Source organism: Betta splendens, chromosome 4 (assembly GCF_900634795.4).
Source record: "Betta splendens chromosome 4, fBetSpl5.4, whole genome shotgun sequence".
Classification (NCBI taxonomy): domain Eukaryota; kingdom Metazoa; phylum Chordata; class Actinopteri; order Anabantiformes; family Osphronemidae; genus Betta; species Betta splendens.
In genome coordinates this window covers 9,947,926-9,970,535 of record NC_040884.2, presented here as the reverse complement: position 1 = coordinate 9,970,535, position 22,610 = coordinate 9,947,926, and the positions used below count along the sequence as shown (strand labels likewise).

General features: G+C 43.3%; 1 protein-coding gene across 4 annotated transcripts in view; it reads right to left on the bottom strand.

Moving 5' to 3' along the window:
- Window positions 1-257: 257 nt before the first annotated feature.
- LOC114852996 (adhesion G-protein coupled receptor D2) overlaps window positions 258-22,610 on the bottom strand; it is a 58,792-nt gene continuing 36,439 nt past the window's right edge. For 2 of the 4 annotated variants that reach the window (XM_029145776.2, XM_055507745.1), the window contains 2 exons: window positions 12,376-12,458; window positions 258-2,125 (listed from right to left, as the gene is read on the bottom strand). In XM_029145776.2, coding sequence (XP_029001609.1) covers window positions 2,003-2,125; window positions 12,376-12,458 — 206 coding nt within the window. In that variant the 3' untranslated portion in view covers window positions 258-2,002. Of the gene's footprint in view, window positions 2,126-6,873; window positions 7,172-12,375; window positions 12,459-14,253; window positions 14,672-22,610 lie in introns of those variants that run through there. The other 2 variants (XM_055507741.1, XM_055507742.1) reach the window with 2 other exon arrangements.

Below are 22,610 nucleotides of genomic sequence, written 5' to 3'. Positions count from 1 at the left end.
TGCTCATATGGGAGAGAACTGTGATGAGGCAGAAATTGCAAAGCAATGATTTTGAAAATGAAATCAACTAAATGGAAAAAAAAGATCCCTCTGTTTTGCTTTGATGTGTGTACAGTGTTTTATTTTATATTTGTTTTGGGCAGTGCTTAAATTATGTCGTGAGACACTAAAATCAAAAAGGAATCACGCTTACAGTAAAATATTAATTTCTCTGTGTCTGCTGGCATTCAAAGGCTTGTTTCTGACACGTTGCTGTATAAGATTTCCGCTTCACATACAACCTGTTTTTTTTTTTTTACAGTGCTTTTACCTTTTTGATGTACAGTATGTCACTGGTTACGCTTGGTAATGAAGATAATTTATTGCGTCTCTGGATTTCCATCTTTGTGTTACATGACGTGAGGTGTCCGCAGCAGAATAAATTTGTTTACTGTATCTTATTCTTGTTTTGTTTCCACAAAAACCTCTGAAGTGCAGGTCTGGAGCAAATATAATGGGCTTTAAAAAAAAAAAAGAAAAGGTAAATCACTGAAATTCTTTTGTCTTTTAAATGTTTATGCAAGTCTGTACATTGAAGAGTATTGTATTTAAGTAGGTGTGAAAGATGTTTGTGCCACATCCGATTTTCTTCTTAAATCTAAATTTGCGTCATTGTTGCGTCCAGTTTGCTCTGATACCAAAGACTGCATCGTCTCCCCGTGAGCTGTGACTTTAGTATTGTGTCCAAAAATGAACGAAACTGGCTTTTTTAAATTTTTTCTTACAACATTTCAGACTAAATTATTCTCATGTGAATATTTTTCACATGTACAGTTGTTGTTATTACTGTTTTTTTATGTTTGTTTTGAAGATGTTTCCCATAACTCCCTCCCACAATGACCGGTGGTGTTTGTTTACGTTTTGACATTTCGTTGGTTACGTCATAAAATGATCACGAGTCCTTTAATGGCATGTTTGATGTACAGAAAAAAAAGAAAACTCCCACGTTGTCGTAGCGTCCATCCTGATTCTGATCCGAAGCTTCGCCATCTGAGATCCTCATCAACTGATCAGACAATCTTTGAGCTCTACCATCGACGTCCGCTTTTCTGGGCTTTTCATCATCACCCACTTCCTGAATCTCTGCGTTTAGGCTCCAACTTGCTTTAAGTCATGAAAGTGGCCATTGCAGAAGTCATGTTCTGCTCAGTCCTGCTCCATCCTTAGCCGGAGCGTGCTCCAAAGGGGAACGTGCTGCAGGACTGAAGCTCCAACGAGGACTTAATCAATGAATCCCTGTGCATCCACATGCTCATGTGCTGTGCACTGTAACCACCTGGACACAATGCATCAAACAGCTATTTTCCATTTCTGCTTGTCTGTGACCTTTGACCCTCCTGCTGATATTCTGACTGCCACAATCACATCTTTACCTGGTCCTGGAAGTGTCTCTCTGAGGCTAATTGAATTTTTCCTCATATTTCAATAAATAATTATTATGCTTATAACACTGGATTCTCACTTCCTGTGCAAACTAATGCCGTTCTGTTCTCTGTGTGTCTCTGTGTCTGCACATACTGTTGGTACGGTTGCAGTTCTTGTTCGTGCCATTTGTTTTTTATTGGCACACATTCACATTAGAGCAACAGGAGAGAGGACAGAGCTGGTCTTTGTCGATACCCTCTGCCTACTGTAAGTCAACACAGTTACATTATATTTATCTGACACTACAGGTTACCATGACATCATGTATTACATAATACAGTTTAGTAGACATTACAAAGTTTCTACAAATACATGCACATCAGGATAAATGTAAAAACTATATACAAACAGCTGATCAAAATAGGATTGCCCTCAAATAAAGTGTTAGACTGAGATCAGTGAAAACACTAACACCCACTGACAGACACACATCCCCGTGTCTCTACAATGATCTGGCACAAACAGGAAGAATTAAAGAAGTTATCACATAAAAAAGTGTAAGTCACAATGTGAAGGTGAAATGATCACTCCAACCGGTTCAATCTACGTAGACGAGGCCGTAGCTTTTCTGAGGCCCTGGGCTGCGAGGGAAACAGGAAGCTGTGAACTCCAGCTCCATGGGAACATGAAGACTGCATCCAGCCGGCAGGGCGGGAGGCTCCTGGATGGAAGACGGAGAGCCAGGTCACGTTACACTTTAGTCAGCCGGGTAAACAGTGACGATTAGACGCAGGCAGACCCGAACAGGAGGGCATTTCTCACGTCATGTTAGGAGGAAGCCCAAACAGAGCACACGGTGTCTGTGACTATTGTGTCTTTGGAGGTCTGAAAAAAACAGTATTGGTTTAAACAACCTTGCACTGTGACTGAGTCCCAGTTTAAATATTTGTCCTGTTAATGTGTTTTACATAGCCTGTATTATAGTAATTTATTTGTTTAAATTATACTTTTTTGTAATTTTGTAGCATTTAATTAATAGTTTGTCTGTGTTAGAAAGGTACAGACTTTTAGAGAGTTTTTGAGTAATTCTACAAATACAGACAAACATACTGCTATGAATAACGGGATTTCCTGCCACAAGCGTCATGAATAATCTGAAGAACAAACCTATTACCTAATTAGCAATTTAGATGCTTTTCATTACTCTTTGTATTTAATCACACACATGACACTGAAGCACAGCGACTCAGTGACCAGCTTTTCCCTCGCCCTCTCTCTCCTACCACACAACACATCCTCCTCATGCTGAGAGACATCACAGTGAAACACAAACTGCTGTTGGCTTTCTGTAATACAACATGTGCACAAGGCTTTGGCCTTAAATGTTTTTATCCTCCTATCTTTTTATCTTTAGCTTTAAAAGCATAAATGACAGCTAACACAGGTTTAACTGCCTTCAGTACATTTTGTAAGATTTTTTTCTCATTGCCTTTTTCCTCATTAATAATAAAGTGAAGGATTATTTGATTGTTGAGGTGAGGATAAAGTTAATGGTGCTTTGGTTCAGCATTAAGGATGCTGGTCACAACCGGGCGAGCAGCCAACTCCATCCCCGGCGCAAAGCAGCGCAATCCTCACTTGGAGCTTGGCTTGCAGTGCCTGGCCTCCTGTCTGTAAATGTGTTAAACCTGCTTTCATTCACCCTGAATTTGTATAAATAATGTATATACATTTATCCACAGACTCTAACAAGTGCAGCCTCAGGTGCAAATACTCAGAAATGCATGCTATGTGCATCCCCGAAGGTGGACATCAGCTCCAAACCAGCCAACTCAAAAGATCACCACACATAGAGCAAGAAAGGAGAAAAAAAACACAAATGAATAACTCGCCAAAAGCAACGCAGACACATATACACACAGGTTTTCTCTCCCTCACACACACACACACACACACACACACACACACACACACACACACACACACACACACACACACACACACACACACACACACACACACACACACACAGATGCTGCGCTGTCAGTTTCTAATCTAGTTTTCCTTTCCGTAACACAAACAGCCCCAAGTTGTGTCTGCCAGTGTTGTGTGAAGCTTTTAAACTCTGGAACGACATCACTCGTGTTTACTGAAATGCGCTTGTACGTTTCCCTGCACTGTCAAAGCACAGTCAAACACAAAGTGACTAGGGGCACAAGAAAAAACAAAAGCGTCTGGAAGTGTTCCAAGATTGCAAGAAAAAGATGCAACTGAACGCTGAAACGAGTCGGTTTGGTACTCAGCCCGGTTTCAGGGACGGCCAGAGGCTCAACGTGCAAAAGCACCGACCATCGCTTCACTGTGTGTCTTAATTCCGTCAAGACTAAAATTAAAACCCGTCTTTTGTCATTTCATATTTTGAATCATAAATGAAAATTGATTTTTAGATGTATGGAGAGGTTAAGTCATCGGGTTGAGTCCTGCCTTTCTGCTGGTCGAGACCCGCAGAGGAGGCAGCGACCCAACTTTCTAATCACTTACACCAAGTAGCGACCGCGGGGACCATTGTTCGGCAGCCCGATGGACAAACTTTAAAAATGTAAAGATCAAATTAATAGGCAAGCATTGTTAATGGGAACACTCACTATTGTTATGCACAAGCCTCACTGTGGCATGCAAAACAAATACACTGAGGTTTGGAGAATGGTTCGAAGGCCGCTGCCGTTTCATTTCAAAGCATGCATTATACATCATTGTGCATAAAGAGGAAGCCTACAGCATTATGATGGTTTTTTTCATGATGATTATCCTTTATTAGTCATTAAAAAGAGAGTGAGAGAGAGAAAAAAAATACAACTTTTAAGCACCTGAACCTCGCTGCCAGCATTCCATTAATTGCTCGTACAATGGGGAGAGCCTTTCGAGATTTTTCAATTTCAAAAAATGGGGAGCATGCATTCAGTCGTGCTCATGTTATACCGGCACTTAAATCCTACAGAGCTCACATAAAAAAGGACTCAAGGTTGCATCCGATTGAAAGCCTCCAACTACAGCCACTTCAGAAATCCATTTAGCGAGTGGGGGGTTAGAACATCTAATTCAAACAGAGTTGCCCTGTTAAAACGGTCGTACCGATGTCTTTCAAAAACACACACACACGCACGCACGCACACATAAACACACACTTCTCTACTGTTTGTTTGTAAGAAAAATGAAGCCGGCGCATAGAGGGACGGCTAGACACAAAGAATTAATCTTGCCAGACCTCAGCCAAGTGGCGAAGGTGAATGCTTTACTGCGTGTGGAATCCTGACCTTTGCATCGACGGTGTCAAAAAGGGTGCTCTAAAGCGGCGACAAAGAGAGAGGACCATGGTGGCGGCAAAAACATGACAGCCTGAATGTCACTAATGTCACCAACGCTGCAGGATCCAGAGGGAAGGAGAAGTTTAACCTATGAAGACGCCCACAAAAATCATTAGGACACATGTTAAATAACACTATTGTTACAAATTAAATACATATAAGAATTATGTGTAAATGGACCCCAGGAGATGGTGACATCAGATTTTATCACAATTCACTAGAAAAGTCTGAGAATAGGTTGTGTAACAGAATAAGAAAGTACAACATACAGGGAATCAAACCATCCACCCACCATCATTCCTTGGTTATTTATTACTCTGTGGACAGGTCCAGTCTGTGAACTCACAGCAAGCATTTAGAAAGACAAAAGCTAAATGGATCACGACCTGAAATCACATTTACAGATCAGAGCAGATATGTTGTTCCCCTGCTTCAGATAATCTATCTATTCATTCACATTTCTGTCCTAAAACAAAACTGCCTTTCACTCTTTCAAAATAGCAAAATGGGAAAAACTGGGAAAATTGTATCAGACGCCTGTGTGTGTTCGTTCATTCAGAGATACAGTAAACGTGTAGTCAAAAGCGTAAAAAGGGGGGCAGGTGGTGCCCCCAGATCCCATCACATAAAACCAGAACATTTAATCTCACAGGACCACCAGCAGCCTTGAGCTATGACCTAGTGCTGGTGAGATAAGAAGCCAACACAGACCAGGAGCACCATCAATCACACACACACACACACACACACACACACACACACACACACACACACACACACACACACACACACACACACACACACACACACACACACACACACACACACTACAAGTTTCCAGGTAGCTGTCTACATTGAAATGAGTCTAAGTCTGCCTGTCATGCAACTAGTGACATCTGCATGAAGGAAGTAACTGAGTGACTGAGTCAGCACTGCTTCACTTAAGACACGTCCCATCAAGGTTCAGACTTCAATCACGTGCCTGAGAAGCTGCTGAACTTTATTTATTTAACTTTACTGAACTGTATTTGTTGACACTGCTAAGCTACGAGCAGTAAATAGAGCTAATTAAATACTTTATTTGCCTCCACAGCTGTGACAAAAACAATAGATGCAGTTGTGTGTGTCTCAAAGTTTTCCTCCAGAGGTGGATCTGCTGGTGAGATCCGTATTTAAACTCTTACGAGCACTGGATTATGCCAGAAGGAGCCAGCTTTCATCTTCCCCTCCCTCCAAAGCTCAGTTCTTCCCTGCTCTGTTCCAATTGCTGGCCGGTCCTCAGATGACAACAGCTGCTCTCGGACTGTCACTGTGATGGGAAACTGATTATTTTGTCTGCCACCCGTCTCTGGGGAGCCCGGCGGTTGCTGAGGACTCTTAAGATGCCGGCTCCTCTGCCAGAGGCAGCATTAACGCTGGTGTCGTGGCTCCTGTAAATGAACATCACAGGCTTCAGCTGAAGGAACGCGTGGGCCCCTGGGAGGACATTTGGGGAACATCCTCTCAACATGTGCCTGGAGCCGGGCCTCTGCTCTGCAACGGCCAGGGGAGTGTCCATATGAAAGGCTGCCGCTCGTCGCCCGCAGTTCTGCGTTTGTGGGGCTTTGATTGCACTATTTCCTCAAAAGGTTGTGCAACAAAATATTAAGTCAAAACCATCGTTTTTGTTCAGGCCTGTCTCACTCGTTTGTTTTTCAAAAGGATTCTGTTGAGCCAAAATTCAAAGGCAGCGTTTGATTCTCACTAGTTATTTTCAGTGAATTTTGTAAATCAGTTTATTTTGTTATTTCCATGTCCATTGTGGGTTTTTCTTTTATTAACAGAGGGATGTTGTCCACGTGTGTAAAGGTCCAGGGACAAATACTAATGCTGAACATACCTCCTGCACCCTGTGGTTTACAAGACTGACAGCAGCGAGCAGCGCTCTTGTAGAGCCCGCGTTAACTCTCTGTGGAAACGTACCAGAGCCTAACTGTGCATTTCCAGGTCGAACTCTAATCTGAGGTGAAGGATGTGGGGTGAGGTGAGGCTGTGTGAAGCCCGACGCTCAACAGGAGGCATGGGTTTGATCGATACTGACTCAGCCACAGACGAACGAGGTCAGGTAACGACAGTGCATCCTGGCAGCTGATTGTTCAATTACTCACACGTTAATCAACTCTACATTAATGACTTCCACCTATATTCCAATCCATATTTATTCCACCTTTTTATGCTTTTCAATTATAACAGTGTCTTATGGTTCACTATACAGTATAACTGTGTTTAATATTTTTGGTCGGCTGTTCCAAGCTGCTCTATTAACAGACAGGACGCTCCAAGCAGGCGGAGGAGCTTCTTCCAACCAAGAAGCTACTGTATCTTGAGGACTGTGCCCAGAGACCTACAGCAGCAACCGCCACCTGTAATGCAAATCAGCAGAACAAAAAGAAAACCTGGTGCCTCACAGAGAGTCAGAGTATGTTTAACTGAGACATTCAATGGGAGAACGAGAGGGAGGGATTGAAGTCTGAAATCAGCAGGTTTTATTTTGTGAATATTCGATCTAACTGAATTTAGTTCATTTATAGATGACATGACTTTTTTTTTTTAACCCATTATCGGAGAAACCCTCTAGCAGAACCAGTAGACCCTGGTTGGCCGTCTGCCTTGACCAGATTGGCTGAGGGGCTGGTGACTCTATCCACTACAATAGAGAAAAAGAAGCAGTTAAAAGAAGCACAGAGTTTGAAAGGAGAAGATGACTGGTCGCAGTAATGACATGGCATCCTGCATCATCAGGTCTGGGGTCACCCCTAGGGATGGATGAGGTAAGGACCACTCTCCCCCTATCCTGGCCTGCACTCAGACATAAACAGGAAATTGCCCACAGGAAGGATGTCATATTTTTTACAGCTGGGCCCTGGATAAGAACGTTGTGCAGTAGCTGCAGTTTCATTACATATGAAAACTGTTTAAGACGTGTGATGCCTCCATTAATATAAACAACAAACTAAAAAACCCACGGCTCAGGCCAGAGGGAGTCTAGTGTTTACACTTTGGATGAAGACTAGGGTTCTTTTCCTGTTGCTATTGAAAAGGCCTTTTCCTGCACCAGAAACAGATAGACCTTTATGTCTTTGTTTTTGTTCTTGGATGAGGATCAAAGCAGCGAACTTAGACTCTGGACTTGTGGTCTGTCAGGGTGCAGGGATTTATGTGGCACTTGCATCCTATGGTACTCATCGCATCTGCAAATCAGTGGGATAAATCAAATGTGCACAGTGCACTGCATTTATGGTGCCACAGATTGAGGTGTTTTGTGCCGTATGAGATGAAACCACAGTTACTCTATGTGTGGACCTACTGTAAACATAATGATGGGTCATCACACTTTAGTACAATAGAGATACACACTTTTATAACCACTGGTCAATTTCTCTCTTTGCGGTTAAACTGTACTGAGAGGTGGAAGCGGTGGGGGAGGCCGCCTAGAGCCCTACAGGAAGTGATTTAGTGTCCAAAAAGACATGCGCTTGTTTTTGCTCTGTCTCTTTCCTGTTGTGTTCTGATTGGGGCTTCCTCTCCCCAGTGGGGGTGGATACGGTGTCATCCGTCTATCCATCGCACCCTCCCCACACTTCATGGAAATATCCTTCTGCTGCCCTGTCATCCTAGTGAAAAGCCATATGTCTCCTCTGGACATCAACGCAAATTGTCAGACAGTGGCTGTGGATGTGTGTAGACGGGCTCATTCATTTTACTGCATGTATAGAAAGTCAACATGTCTATAGTTTTTCAAAAAGCATGGGTGTAAAGAAATCGCCTTTTTAGACTCAGGAAATGACAAAGGACCAACCGTGAGAGAGAAAGGTCCGAGCTGAAAGGCCACAAGGGTGTTTTTAACTTTCTGTGCATTGGTGTTCTCATGCATGTGTGTTACGAGCATGATAAATAACCTGCACATGCACCAACGTATGGGCCTGAAGAGTCAGAGGGCTCAGCCTCAGTCACAGCCACAGCAGGACGATCTCTTCCTGTCTGCCTCAGTATCTGTGCGGCCAACTCCCTTCCTTTCCGGTAAAACACATGGCAATACTGGAGTGTGCGCACACACATACAGTACATACACACACACGGTTTTATTATTAGGAAAGCATGTCCTTTAGTTACTTAGTGTATTCACAGTATGTCACGGAGCACTTGCCCCTGACTTACTGTACACACGTCTGTAACACAGCAGCCAAACCAGCTCATTGTAACGCTGGGCCCTGGCGTGCGTGTGTGTCTCTTCTCTACGCTGAGTGATTTAATGCCATCAGATGCACACACAATGACCCACCCACCAACCTCCCGTCTTACTCATTCACCCCGTCTACCAGCACGTGTGCGCACACACCCACCGGCGGGGGAAGTACGCTCGGCGTTGCCCGTGTCTGCTGAGGATGTGAAGTGCAGTGATGGCACATTAACGATAGGGCCCATGACAGCAGTATCCATCGGCCTCACTGAACGCAGCCTCGCAGGCCGCTTTTAATTCAATGAGGATTGTTTAAGTGAAACAATGGCTCCCGGTCCCACTGAGGGCTCGGAAAGGGTGAGAAAGGTGAGTCCGTCAGTGGTAACGGGACAGTGTTTTTCTGTTTTAGGCCACGGACGGTCCCGTGGGTTCAACGGGGTCGTTCATCAAAAATATCACTGTGGCGCGGCAACATCCGCACTTTTTCAGGTACGTGAAAAAAAGATGACAATGACAATGACAATGAGTGGAGTGAACGGGAGGGAAATACAGTGGGACATGCTCACAGGGGAGGCAACATGACTCATGTTTACATTTTGGAACATTAGCTCAGTTCTCTATAGTATAGTATAGTATATACTGTATATTGGATTGGCTACATAAAGTTAAGCTTCAACTCTCATTAGTTTAGCTTTAATATTGAATCTATGTGCTTGTCCCCAGTCAAATTGAGCTTTTTTTGTCATATATAGTATATAAAAATAAATGAGCTAAACAAATACTCTGAATGAGAAGCAAAGCTACAGGGCACATAGGTGTTTGTTCTTACTCTAGTATTTGCATTCCTCGCAACCCTTCTGGCCTATGCTAATGCAGCCTGCTCATGCAGAGCAGCAGCTCTTAATGAAAAACCTTCGGCTGGTGATCAGTGGTATTGATTAGCCTGAGCTGCAGCTTTAAGCAGGGCTAATTGATCAATCACCACTGGTTGCTTCGGATTAATAGAACATGACTGGTTCTACCCTCAAGACACATCTACTCCTAATAAAGAGGCCTGAGTGTGTGTTTGTGTGTGTTTGTGTGCGAGAGGCCAACATCTGCATGGTGTGCATGTTCACGTGGGGCCAGCTTTGAATAAATAACTTAAGCCTGAAGTGTCACATAAATACACCAAATCTATTAGACTGTAAATTAATTAAAGAGCATATTATGTTTACAGTTCAATATTTTCTCTTTACAGCCATCGTTAGCATTTGGCTCACTGCTTCCCCATTTTTTGTTGGTCATGAAAAAAAAGGCTCCACCTTGATACTGGAGGAAGTTTAAATACATAAAATAAACCAGTTTAAACACAGTTTAAGAGCTGCCAACCAGTCCAGAAGAACAATTAGTGTGGGTTTCTAAGGACAACGCCCCAGCCCTGTGCTAGTCTTGAGGATTTTCAAGAAGAAGAAGAAATTAGGGAAATAACCATATGTCCATGACAAAAAAGATTAAATGTGCTGCGTAACAGCTGCATTAGTAACCCTGGTGTACTGTATATTTGATGTGTCTCGCTAGTCCTGAAGCTGACAGACATGACACCAGCAGCCTCCGTGCCAGGAAGGCCTGAAGCGCCCAGGCCAAAAACAGGAATCCCAACAGCAGCCCCAGCGCACTCACACGAACACACACATTCACAACCTTCTCATCAAACAACTGACAAGCTGGCTGGCAGAGGCGATTTATGCCTGAGTGTGTGTGTGTGTGTGTGTCTGTGTGTGCGTGTCGGGGGTGGACTGCAGGTTCCAGCTGGCCTGTCATGGGACTCCCAGTTGCGTGTGAACAGCACTCAGAGGGAGCTGTGGCTAACTGGCCCAGCGCTGAAACACTCAACAGGTTGGAAAGGTCAAATGGGGTGAGTTCAGCTGTTACAGGTTTTTTTCTGGTTAATGTTGCTCCAGTTTAAGTAATGATTGTACATTTATATTTAGAAATAAAAGCCCTTTATGTTTACTTCTATTGTCAGTTTTCTCCTGCTTTCATTATTATGTACAGCACATAAAGATACATTAAACACATTAAAACATCACTGTCATCATACTCACTAAAACATCTCACTGTAACTGAATGGAGCAACCTGTCGAGGCCAAATCTCCAAACAGGATGTGCTGAAACCAAAGACGCTCCTTTGGTGGAAGAACTCCACCTCACATAATTTAGTTAACCTTGACCAACTAACCAGCCACACACAAACATTCACACCCTCCTGTCCTTTGATTGACTCGCACATATTATGGAATCAGACCACACTTCCATCCAATAACCTCTGGCGTGAACTTAATTGTGTATACTCAGGTTTTGAGTTTCGAGCAGCGCCTGGGTCCCGCAGCCGTCAAAGAGAAACAGACGCTGTGAACTTGACAATGAGCGAGAGCGAGCGATAGAGTGAGAGAGAGAGAAACACGGACCACCCAAAGGCTGTGAAGAAAAACAAAACTGGGTGGAGAGCGAAGTCAGTTTTGATCACATTGGAGGTTGGACTTTTGAATTGTGCAGTAGCAGTTTGCCAAAGGTGAAAAATGCAGAGAGAAGCCATGTGACTGTGTGGGCTATATTTAAAACCTGCATGTAATACAGTATACTGTTTCAGATTTTAATTCATCTTCATGACTGACAGATATTTTTACACATCGAGCCAAATGATATTAATAAACTTGATTAAACACCATAATAAAGGGTGAGTCACTAATGTCTGAACAGGAGTGCAGAATGTAGAAATGTGTCTTATGATCTGTTTCAATCCTTACATTATCTAAAAACACCTCCAGTGATAAAGTGATATAACTCCTTACAATAACAATAACAAGGCTTCTTGCCTGAACTCAAAACACTGTGAAAATAAACAATTACATTTTTCCCACCTTCTCTTGTTTCCCAAAACAGATTGTCAGTAACAAACTGTAAAGTGACATTATGTGTGGTTCCGCCTCTGGCCACCAGGGGGACGTGGACATGCACAGAATCTCATCATGGTGTCTGAGTCAGTGAAACGCTGGTGTGAGCTCATGTGTGAGAGACGGGACAAAGCATTTTAAAAATATTTTTACTTAATTATAACTAGAATATTAGAAACTGTATTAATTATGTATAAAAATTTTATGGCTAAAAGAGTATTTTAACAAAAAAAACTCATATACTCAGTTAATGAAACAGTTTAATACTATTTTTCACAAACTAATTAAAGTAAACTGAATCTAAGTAAGTTAAAGTGGCTAGTGGATGAGCTGACTCAGTTGGTCTGTTTTTGTCCTAGGGTCAAAGATTAAAAGCCACTGTTGACCCCCGGAACTGGCTGTTACCCAAAGGCTCAAGGCCTCTCTGCAGTGACTGCTGTGCGTAAGTTACCTTTCGTTGTGGATGAGTGACTTTGGAGGTCCGGACGAAGGAATCTTCTGGTTTCTCTGGACCGCAGGCAATAGACAACTGACCTGGAGACAGACGGACACAGCGTCATCATGTTCATATCAATGTCATGTTTGCATAGAATATCAGAAAGAAGGAGGAAATGATAGTCTCTGCATCCACCATCCAAGAGTAACATTCAGCAGAGATTATGTTAGACTTAGTGGTTCATTTGCATGAACTGGACGATACGCCCTGATGACATTTAAATGTATGTAGATAGAAGCATTAGTTCATATGATGAAAATAAAAACCTAATAGACCATGTCTAATAACCAGCATGCTGCATTCTCCTGTATAACTTGGTTATTACAGTAGTTCACAGTGTGAACATGCTAGCAATTCATTTATTAGGCCAAATGACAAAAATTCAGCACAATCATCATCAACAACTTTATTACTACCTATTCACATCAATGTGAACTAATTATAGAAGAAAACCAGATTACACATATTATAAAAAGGAGGCAATCAAAGCAGTATATGCTAATGACGTCACATTCAGCTGACGCTCGCATCTGGGTTGTCTTATGACGACTGAGCAGGTAGCGAATGGGTCGTTCAAGGACAGTTTAGATGACTTCAGAACCAGATGACTACTGATGGACACCAGGGCTACTGCTTGGATCCAATGGGACGGCATCTCTGATCACTTTAGGGAGGCTTACTTGCAGTGAGCACCAAGGTTGCGTTATTTTAACATCTTGTATATAAGAGTCCTGGATGAAGTTCTGACGCAAATTGCATCAAAGCACTTGAGATCCCAACTGTTTAATCATCTATAATATTAATACTCATAGTCCTCTTACACCTCATCAGCTAGTTACTGCATTTATTGTAGGTTTATCTGTGCCTCCATATTTGCGACTGCTTTAATCTCCTTGTTTGACTGCTGATCTGAAGGTGGGTCGGGTGCTATTCACCACCAGCAAAACTAATTTCCCTGTGTCACTGCATGACACCTTGCCCACCACCCCCACTGATCCCCATGCATGTGCACATTGCAAAATATCTTCATCTGTCTCTGTCGCATCTACATGGAGGAGTGCAGAGGGGCGGGAGGCTAGTCCGAAGGAGAAAGGTCAGTGCATTGATGGAGTTCATCATTTTGAGGTGACAGAGCTGCTATTTAAGCGAGCAGACGAAGGGAGCGAAAGGGGAGAGGGTGCGAGGGTGAGAGGGAGGGAGCGAGTAACAGAAAGAGGGGGAGTCTGTTTTATGTCCGTCTGGTTATTGGTCACCAGCCAAAAGTTCGTCATGGCCTACGGAGTTGGCTGACGTCCACTGTGTGCAAATCAGTCGTGAATCTGTTTGTAGTTCACCATTACACGTTGTCTTTGATTGTATCTTAATAATGAGAAAACTACACACACACACACAAACCTCTGAAGGAACCACTACAGCTAAAAACACAGCAGAGGGCTGGAAGTCAACCACACACACACACACACACACACACACACACACACACACACACACACACACACACACACACACACACACACACACACACACACACAGAAATGATCACACAATGCATTCACAATATTTGCTGGCATCTGGCATGAGGTAAACAGCTTTTAATAGCATCAAACCCAGTGTACTTTGTTTGTGACCATCTGTCCGGTCTATTGTGTTTCTCTGTTGTGGCTCTTTGGAAGCACGTCAGGTGACAGCTGATGTATGGGGCTTTTACAAAGCCACCAGCCCGGCCCTCGGGACTCAGCCACTCGGCTTCCACACAGTCTTCCTCCACTATCCACTCCTTCTTCAGATTTTCTTGTAATTGTCATGCTCGTTTCTGCTTTACTTATTATTTTTTTAAAGCTGGTGTAGCAGACTTTGGTGGTGCCATATCATAAGATGAACTAGTAAGGCTTGTGCATCTATAGTACAGTATATATTCAACTTATCTTAAATTACAGTAACCTGACCTCGTCAGGTATCGTTGTACGTAAAGCTACTGAAGATTTAACACTCGCCCAACTCAGTGTTTTATGCTTGCAGAAAAAAAAATAAAAAGTGTGAATTACAGGCAGTGGCTTAAGACATTGAAGACGGCATTGGAGTTGAGAGATGAGAGGTGAAAGCTAGGTTCAGGAAGTTTTTCACTCTTTTCTTCCCAGGGTGCCCCTGGCCTTTCCAACTTCCAGTCAACAGCTGAAAGAAGCCAGATCCAGGCTGGATAATCACCACCTAATAAGAGGCTATATTGAAAGCAGCCAGGCACTCATGCAAGCTTGAAAGGCACGTTTGCGCACACACACACACACACACACACACACACACACACACACACACACACACACACACACACACACACACACACACACACACACACACACACACACACACACACACACACAGTCGGGCAGGTGTAATTATGGTGCACTGTGACACACTTTGGAACTTTAGAAAGAAGCAGTAACTCACAATCTGTACACACATGGATAAAAACACACATCACAACACATGGTCACACACATACAAACACAGAGGCACCGGCATCAGACACAGATCCTCTTTTCCTCTGACATTAATCTTACCAGCATCCAGGAAAAAATGTTAGCATATGGCAAAATATATCAATAATTTCACAATATATGAATTATCAATTTAGTAAAAGTGAGGACAGAGATCCCTTGGGTTTATGTATGTCAGTATTTTTTGCTTGTGGCCTAATACAAAAGTATGAGGTAAAGTTCTCATACCCGAAGTTCTACCCACACACTGAAGAGTGAAACAAATGCTGTGACCTTTTGGGAAATGTGTTACTTAAGACCAGGTGTCTGGTAGCATCCTTCAGTCTCTTGGTATTGTTGGGCCAGGGTTTTAACACCCAGTAGTTTCAGGTCAGGTGAGATGGACGGCCAGTCAAGCACAGTAATATCACGTTCAGCAGACACGTACCGCAGTGTTATTTTTGGCATTAAACCCTTCTGACAAAGCAAAATGATATCGCTATACAGCTTTTAGGCAGAAGCATAAGGTGCATAAGTTCAACAAGTTATATTTGATGTTCATCTGAGGCTTTATCATTATCAGATGATTCTAATTGCATATAAAATCAGATTTAAAAGGCACAGTAGCAACTTTTGCACAACTGTATCATGTGATGTTCATCACCTTCTCTCACGTTCAAAAAACTAAAATCTGAAGAACACTGCACTGAATCTATATTACATCCAAAATTCTCCCTCTGCAGTAAAGTCACTGTGTCACTCTTACCAGCAAACACGTTTGCATGCATGTGCAAACCCGTGTGATGATGAATAAGAACAGCAGCCTTCTCACAGACAACACAGCCATTAGCAGAAATGTACACACCCCCAGTGTGGCACGGCACAATCAGTGTCCTGCTCTTACACCATCAGCAGCAGCAAAAGGACAATCTATATTCTCCGGGTCTTTTTTTCATCTGAGTGACTATGAGGAGCAGCGGCAGCTGCTGCAGCCTCTTCTTGCTCGCGCTCAGCCAGGGGAAGGCAATAGGTTTAGCAGGCGAGGAGGCGAGGCAGATTTATGGTGGTGGAGGTGACCTCTGGGGCCGTAACACCGTGATGGGTGAGTGGCTCTCAACGGTAAGCTACTGGCACTTGACAAAGTGCCCGAAGCAGAATGAATTTACTTCTCTTTTCCTCAATCATCAAGCAGCCACTGCCCTGACCCCCATCCTGACTGCTATAACAAGATCTCCCATCTCACAAGGGTCTGAAAAATTTACTGTCACATCTACTTTTCAATGAGCTCAAGTGAGCACTTCTTTCACCTTCAGCGGAGCAGGTGCCGGTGTGGAGGAGGGCCAACCTGCCCCAGCGTGTGTGTTTTATGTATCGCATGTGTGTAAGAGCGGCGGAGAGAACGAACCTGGAAACTGGTGTGTAAATGATGAGTACACACAAGCATGCCGGTCCGCGGTCCACTCGCCCAAATTCAGCCTCACGCACACAGATCTTCACAAGCACACTAACGAGCCTTAAGCAGCATTTGTGAAATACACAATGGCAGAAACAAGAATGAGAACATTGACGCTTTCACATTCACGCAGTGCAACAGTCCCTCCCTTCTGTCACACTGTAAGTCAGGCACAGCCACACACACACGAGCAGAGAATGAGGCTGCCAGACGGGGACACAGAGGGCACCGCTATATGGATGACGGTAGACACCTCTAGCGTTTATATTAAAAGTCAATCTACCTTATCATATCCCTTACAAACACACACAGCAGCCGCAGACATTATGAAGTCTGTGTGTGCGCCATCCAACTTTCATCAGCTTGATGGCAGCAGAGTAGGACTTAACGATCCTGATATTTTTTTATATGCAGACGATAAATCTTGGCGCAAACACACTGAAATCTCACCTATCGTGCTCTCTAGCGGTCGACATGGAACCACAGTGGACGTTACAGCAAGTAAAACAGGCCAAAAGAAAAGCAGACGGCAGTATTTTAGGATGCTCAGTAGAAGCAAAAGCAAAAACTACCCCCTTTAATAACAACTTTAATTAGTTATAAATACTGTTAAGCAATATTTAAAACAGAAAATAAAAAGGTGGGAGAAGAAGGAACAGAAAAGAATGAGAATGTGATTGGTAAAGTGATATTTTGGCTTAAATATAGAATAATGTCATGTCAGGTAAATAAAGTCACTTGTTTCAATGCTTACTGGATCAATCACAATGACAGTCGTCCAAATTAAGTTTTGTTATTTTTACTCTTTATGGTTAATATTATAATTAGCTCAACATATTTTCTTTTTATAGGCCTTTTTGCCTACCCTCATTCACTGAGATAATGTTATCATGATAAGCCAATAAAAGTCAATGATTAAACATGTGTAATTTTCCACAGATGATATATTAAATTTATTATCTCTCTCTCTGGTGAGCCATCACATCAGCCCCACAGCGGCAAACACTCTGTGGGTTACAAATGAAAATAAAGGAGAGCATTAAAAGCTATTCAATAAGCCACTGTGAAATTGATCAAGCTATAAAAGCCTTCTCCTCAACATGTTCACCCACTCTAAACGGGAACCCGTGGCTGTGGAGCAGCAGAGGACGAGGCAGAGAAAAGACGAAAGAGACGAGGACAGACAAGTCAAACTCACACTATTACTGCATTATTACATGTACAGCAGCTCACCTGCAATTTGATGTCTTTATAATCACAAAAAACATTCAGACTACCAGATACAATAATTAATTAATTAATAATATATAGCTGTATATATATTTCTTCTGATTTTTCAGATAAACAAAAAGACTGTAAAAGTGAAAATTTGATCACGTCACTAATCTAATGCTTCTCTACAGTTTACTGAATCAGTAATTTCCAAATAATTTGGTGTGAAGCCGAGTTACTACATGCCACTGGGATAACGAGGGCCTGGACAGAATGTCAGCGTATCGGCCATTTACAATTACAGACTTGCACATTTATCAAAGCCCAGAAAGCTTAAATAGGACACACTGGCCCCAAACTCGCGTCTCTTGCAGAGACTTTTATTGGTCTCTGTGATTACTGTATGCTCAGCATAAGAAAGACAAAAAGATATAGTTCACATCTTCTCATCTAGACAATCTAGGTCCAACGTGAAAATCCCTCCAACTGACTTCAATTAGGGCAGAAAATGAAAAGAAATGGGGGTAGCCCCTCCCCTGAGACCCCCTGCTGACGTATTGTTACAATAAATGATCTGACCACCTCCACTTGGGCCGTTCTACCACCACCTTAAAAAAAGACAATTCCAGCAGCTGAGAGCGGCGCTGTCGGCAGAATCGGCGGCAGTGGGTCGGCAAACAGCGTTTTTCTTTTAACTTTCAATTCTCCTAAGCATGCGTGCTTCACAGCCCCTGGGGCTATTGCCTTTCTCAATCTGTCCCTGGAGAGACAGGAGTTATGGTCCCTGTCGATTGAGGAGAAAGGGATGTTATTCCCCTGTCACCTCCTGGTCGCGCCGTCATCCTCCCTGTCCTGATCTACAGCCTGGCTCCCCTCCTTGCCCCTTTCCCACCTCCCTTTTCCCCACTTTGCTTTGTTGTAAGCTGCCGGCTATGTCGTTGACACGGGCTGTTGGGAAGGATGGAGAAACGTTCTGAGTGGATGTGGGGGGGTGCCTATATTGGTTTAGAGGTTCTGTTGGCAGCTGCACGATGGTACTAGTGGTAAATGCTTTAGGACTGTGTTAAGACCCTCTGTGTGTGCGTCTGTGTGCAAAAGCAGGAGAAGAAGAAAGACAAATGAACACATTTGTGACAAAGGCTCATGTATTTCATAAAAAATGCTTTTTGACTTCCTAAAATGAAGTGTAGTGCTCTGGAGGTGATGGCCCGGGTCAGGGGGGAGTGGTAAACTGAAACTGAGAGCTTGGCCCTTGGGAGGTGACCTGCTCCAGAGAACATGGAGGGGGTCCTTGACTGACACCGCTGATAAGGGAGCAGTGACAGGGTTTAACATGAAGGTCAGTTAGCTAACATTGTGGCTGCTAATACTGTGTCACCGGAGGCCCAGTGGCTCTGGTTTCTTGTCAGCTGACAGCCATAAACAAATGTTATCAATCAATAGTGGTTAAATAAATGAGACCAACATCTACAATGTTTTGTATCTCTGGTTAGATTTTGTATCTTAGTCTGACATTTGAATTCTGACAGGTGAAGTCAGTGGAATTGCAGCATCAACACCTAACAACAATCCCTGACTGTTGTCTCGGTGCTGCTGTGAGTTGATCCTACTATCGTGATTGCTCCAAAGTGGCTCTGCTTAAAACAAAATGCCAGCCATAAACACCAGAAGCTACATTATGGCACCTGACACATGCTCAGCAGAGAACTTCCAGACCTCTGAGCTCAGCTCCATTTCCATACTGGCCAGTGTCGAGCCCCATTGAGGTTCGTACTGTTGCACCTTAGGCAAATCCTGAGCTTGTGAGGGTCTCTCTGGGTGAAGGAATAAATAAATAAGCAGATAAATAGATGAATAACCCAGAGGAATGGGAGCCCACGCGGCTTGGCCATCCATCATATATCCTATTACCACGCTCTCGGCGGCACCTGCAGTATGTATAATGCAGTCAACCTCCGTAAGCAGATACAAATTCAACTCTTTTCCTCCTCAATTTGTTATATCTGACAATGCCACAGCATGTGCCTTGTTGTTTCATTGAATTATGAATAGATTCCCTTCACAGGGCTTTTGTCTGTGCACGATACCGTGGCGGCGTTATGCAGAACAACTGGGGAAAACAAATTTGAAAATCACAGTACACTTTGTGGCAGTTGGGTGAATATGCATAAACAGTTACGCTTAAAGCCACTTAAGAACAACCAAATGGGCTCAATATTTCATCCCTGGGTTTGTTTGGCTGGGTGTGATGAATCTAAAATGCCACAGCAGAGCACAAGGGTAGGGAACGCAGTTGTTTAAGTGTTTTAAATGACCTAAGGAGGTATTTGAGAAATAGCAGACAAGTTCTGCCAGTGACAATTCAATCCTGACTCATTCCTGACACTCGGAAAAAGAAATGACAGCAAAGTTAAGGGAAGGAATCCGCAGAAAAGGAAGCAAAGCTGAAGTAAGCGAAAGAGAGGAGGCAGGAAAAGGGGAGGAATGTAAATACACTGCAAACTGATATTTGGGTATTTACACTGTGGCGATACAATCAAGTCATCAAAGCTTCAGGCCACATGACAAGAGCCGATCTGAGGGCCACACATCCTCTAAACACTCAAACCAAGAAGCCAATTCCCTCGAAAACATTCGCAAAAGTCAGCTCCACTTATTTGTTTAGCACTTCAAAATATAAAAGAGAGAGTTCATCAAATGTAATCTGTGCTGAGAGAAGTGATTTTTATGACACGGCTGAATCTTGGACCTGTGTTTGGTCAGAGCAGATGTAGAATTAGTACATATCACTTTGCATCAGGGAGACACTGAACACAAGCAGCCGCTCAGAGACCAAATGCTTCTCTGTCACACCAGCGCGCACACACACTCACACCTTGTCTCCAGTTTCCTTGATTCTGCTCGTAATTATCGATGTGATGTCAATCCCCAGGGCTGTAAATGTATCTAAATACAAGTGGCCTCTTACTCCAGCTGAAACTAATAGACAACAACCAGTCTAACATCTCAATCTGACTATATACCTAAAAAACATTATTTCAGCCATTCAACTGAGGTTACAATTAAAAGATATCTGTACCCAACACAAATATACATAGAGTTTTACACATACATGCTTTTAATATCAATTCTGTTGCAATTGTGCCACAAGAACAAGAGAGAGAAACTCCCACATGCACAGACAAAGGTTAAGCAGCAGCATCTCACTGCTGCTTTTTCTCTTAAACTGATGTGTGTCAGCCTCTAGGCATGTTTACATCATGACAGAACAACTCAACTCTTCCACAGGCCACTGTTCAAATATCTCTAAAATCCCTCTGATGCATGAGCATGATCATTCCTCCATCTCGCAGGGTCCAGACTTGGGGTATCTGCAAACATGAAAGACTGACATGGTTTCAAGATGTGATGCCTCAAGTGAATGTTGCATTTTCTGTATTTTCGTGGAAGTGGGGCCTGTTGCATATCAGTGAGTTGGTGATTGGTGAATGAGCGGAGGGGATCATCAGAGAAAGATCTGTGTGTGATCTGAAGGGGACATGCAATAGACAGACAACCTACTTTATCCACAAGGCCCCTAATTGTGCGGGATGCTGAGGAACACATGTCTGGAAAAGAGCAACTGGAGTGAGGTGTCGTATATCAGCAAAGAGCTGGTGCGTGGTTCCTACGAGTTGGGTTCACGAGACTGGAAATGATACCAGAAATTATGTGTGATATTATGAAGACCATCTATTTCTGAACAAAAACCTAAACTTTAGTAACACCACAGGAAACAAACGCGTCATCAAGGCCGCACAATTACCTGAATTTAATTAGAAATGAAATAGCCCTCAGATTCTACAGGCAGTGTGTAAAGCCACCACGTGAAACCTCAACGACCTTTTGAATGGAAAAACTGAACCGTAAAATGAAGATAACTGCCGAGAAGGAAGCGTGAACAAAGCAAGAACATGACGCGAAGTAACACTGGTGACCTAGTACATTATTCCTGTTTGAAAGGGCCCGCGACCTTCAGCTCCTCCATTGTGCTGGGGTCATCTCATTAGAAATGCAACACTCACGCACGTACATAAACACCCACAAGCCCTCCCCCTTTACTATTCAAATGCCTCCCTGCCCCGCTCTCCTCACCCCCCACTCTCCTTTTATTCCAACGTTATGCACTTGTCCTTCTCTTGTGCTCACAGCAAATACGTGCCGTACTTTGTTCATTTTCTTTGCCACGCACCCTCGACATAGCCTACTGTGCACCTTGGACATTTGTGCCAAGCAACTTGAAAAGGCATGAAGGTATCAAAAGCTGACCTCCGCTCCACAAACACCCACCCACCCACACCAACACATGTATGCACCCTTCCGAGACAGCGGTGACCTTGTGCACGCAAGATACCACTTTCACAGGAGACAAAATCACGGAAATGGGCCCATCTGTTTGTTTTCCCCGCTTGTGTTGGTGAGAAGACATATTGTACTGCATGTGGAGCACACGGCCCAAACAGAAGGATTAACATTCTAACACTTACAAATCCGGGCAAATAAATAGACACAATATATATAATATATTATGAATAGATTATATAATATATATAATGTATTTATTTAAATACTGAGATGATCAAAAAACAACCACCTTTCAAGCCGTAACAAATGACAGTGAGCTGAGATAAGTTAGTCATGATGATTAGTTAGGGTGTTCTCCGAGTACGTTAGTTTGTACTTGTACATGTGCGATTGCAGCGGAGCCGGTCCCAGCAATCAATCACACGGCGCCGCCTGCATCTGCATGTTGTAGCGGTGGGTGTGGAACAGATTGGAGGGGCAGCAAATGGCCTGAAAAATACCATCTAATAGTCACGTCCCCACTTGTGTTTGGTCAAGAACATTATTTGTTCTGCCGGCTTTGATTTGTCAGCCTAAGGCAGCAGCCCAGACATGCAAATGTGGGGTAAGGACTGATTTAACCATTGCTCCGCGCTGAGTGAAGGAAGCAGTGTCGGGGGCCATGCAAATCACCTGCAAACGAAACACTGTAAATCACAGTGGCAATA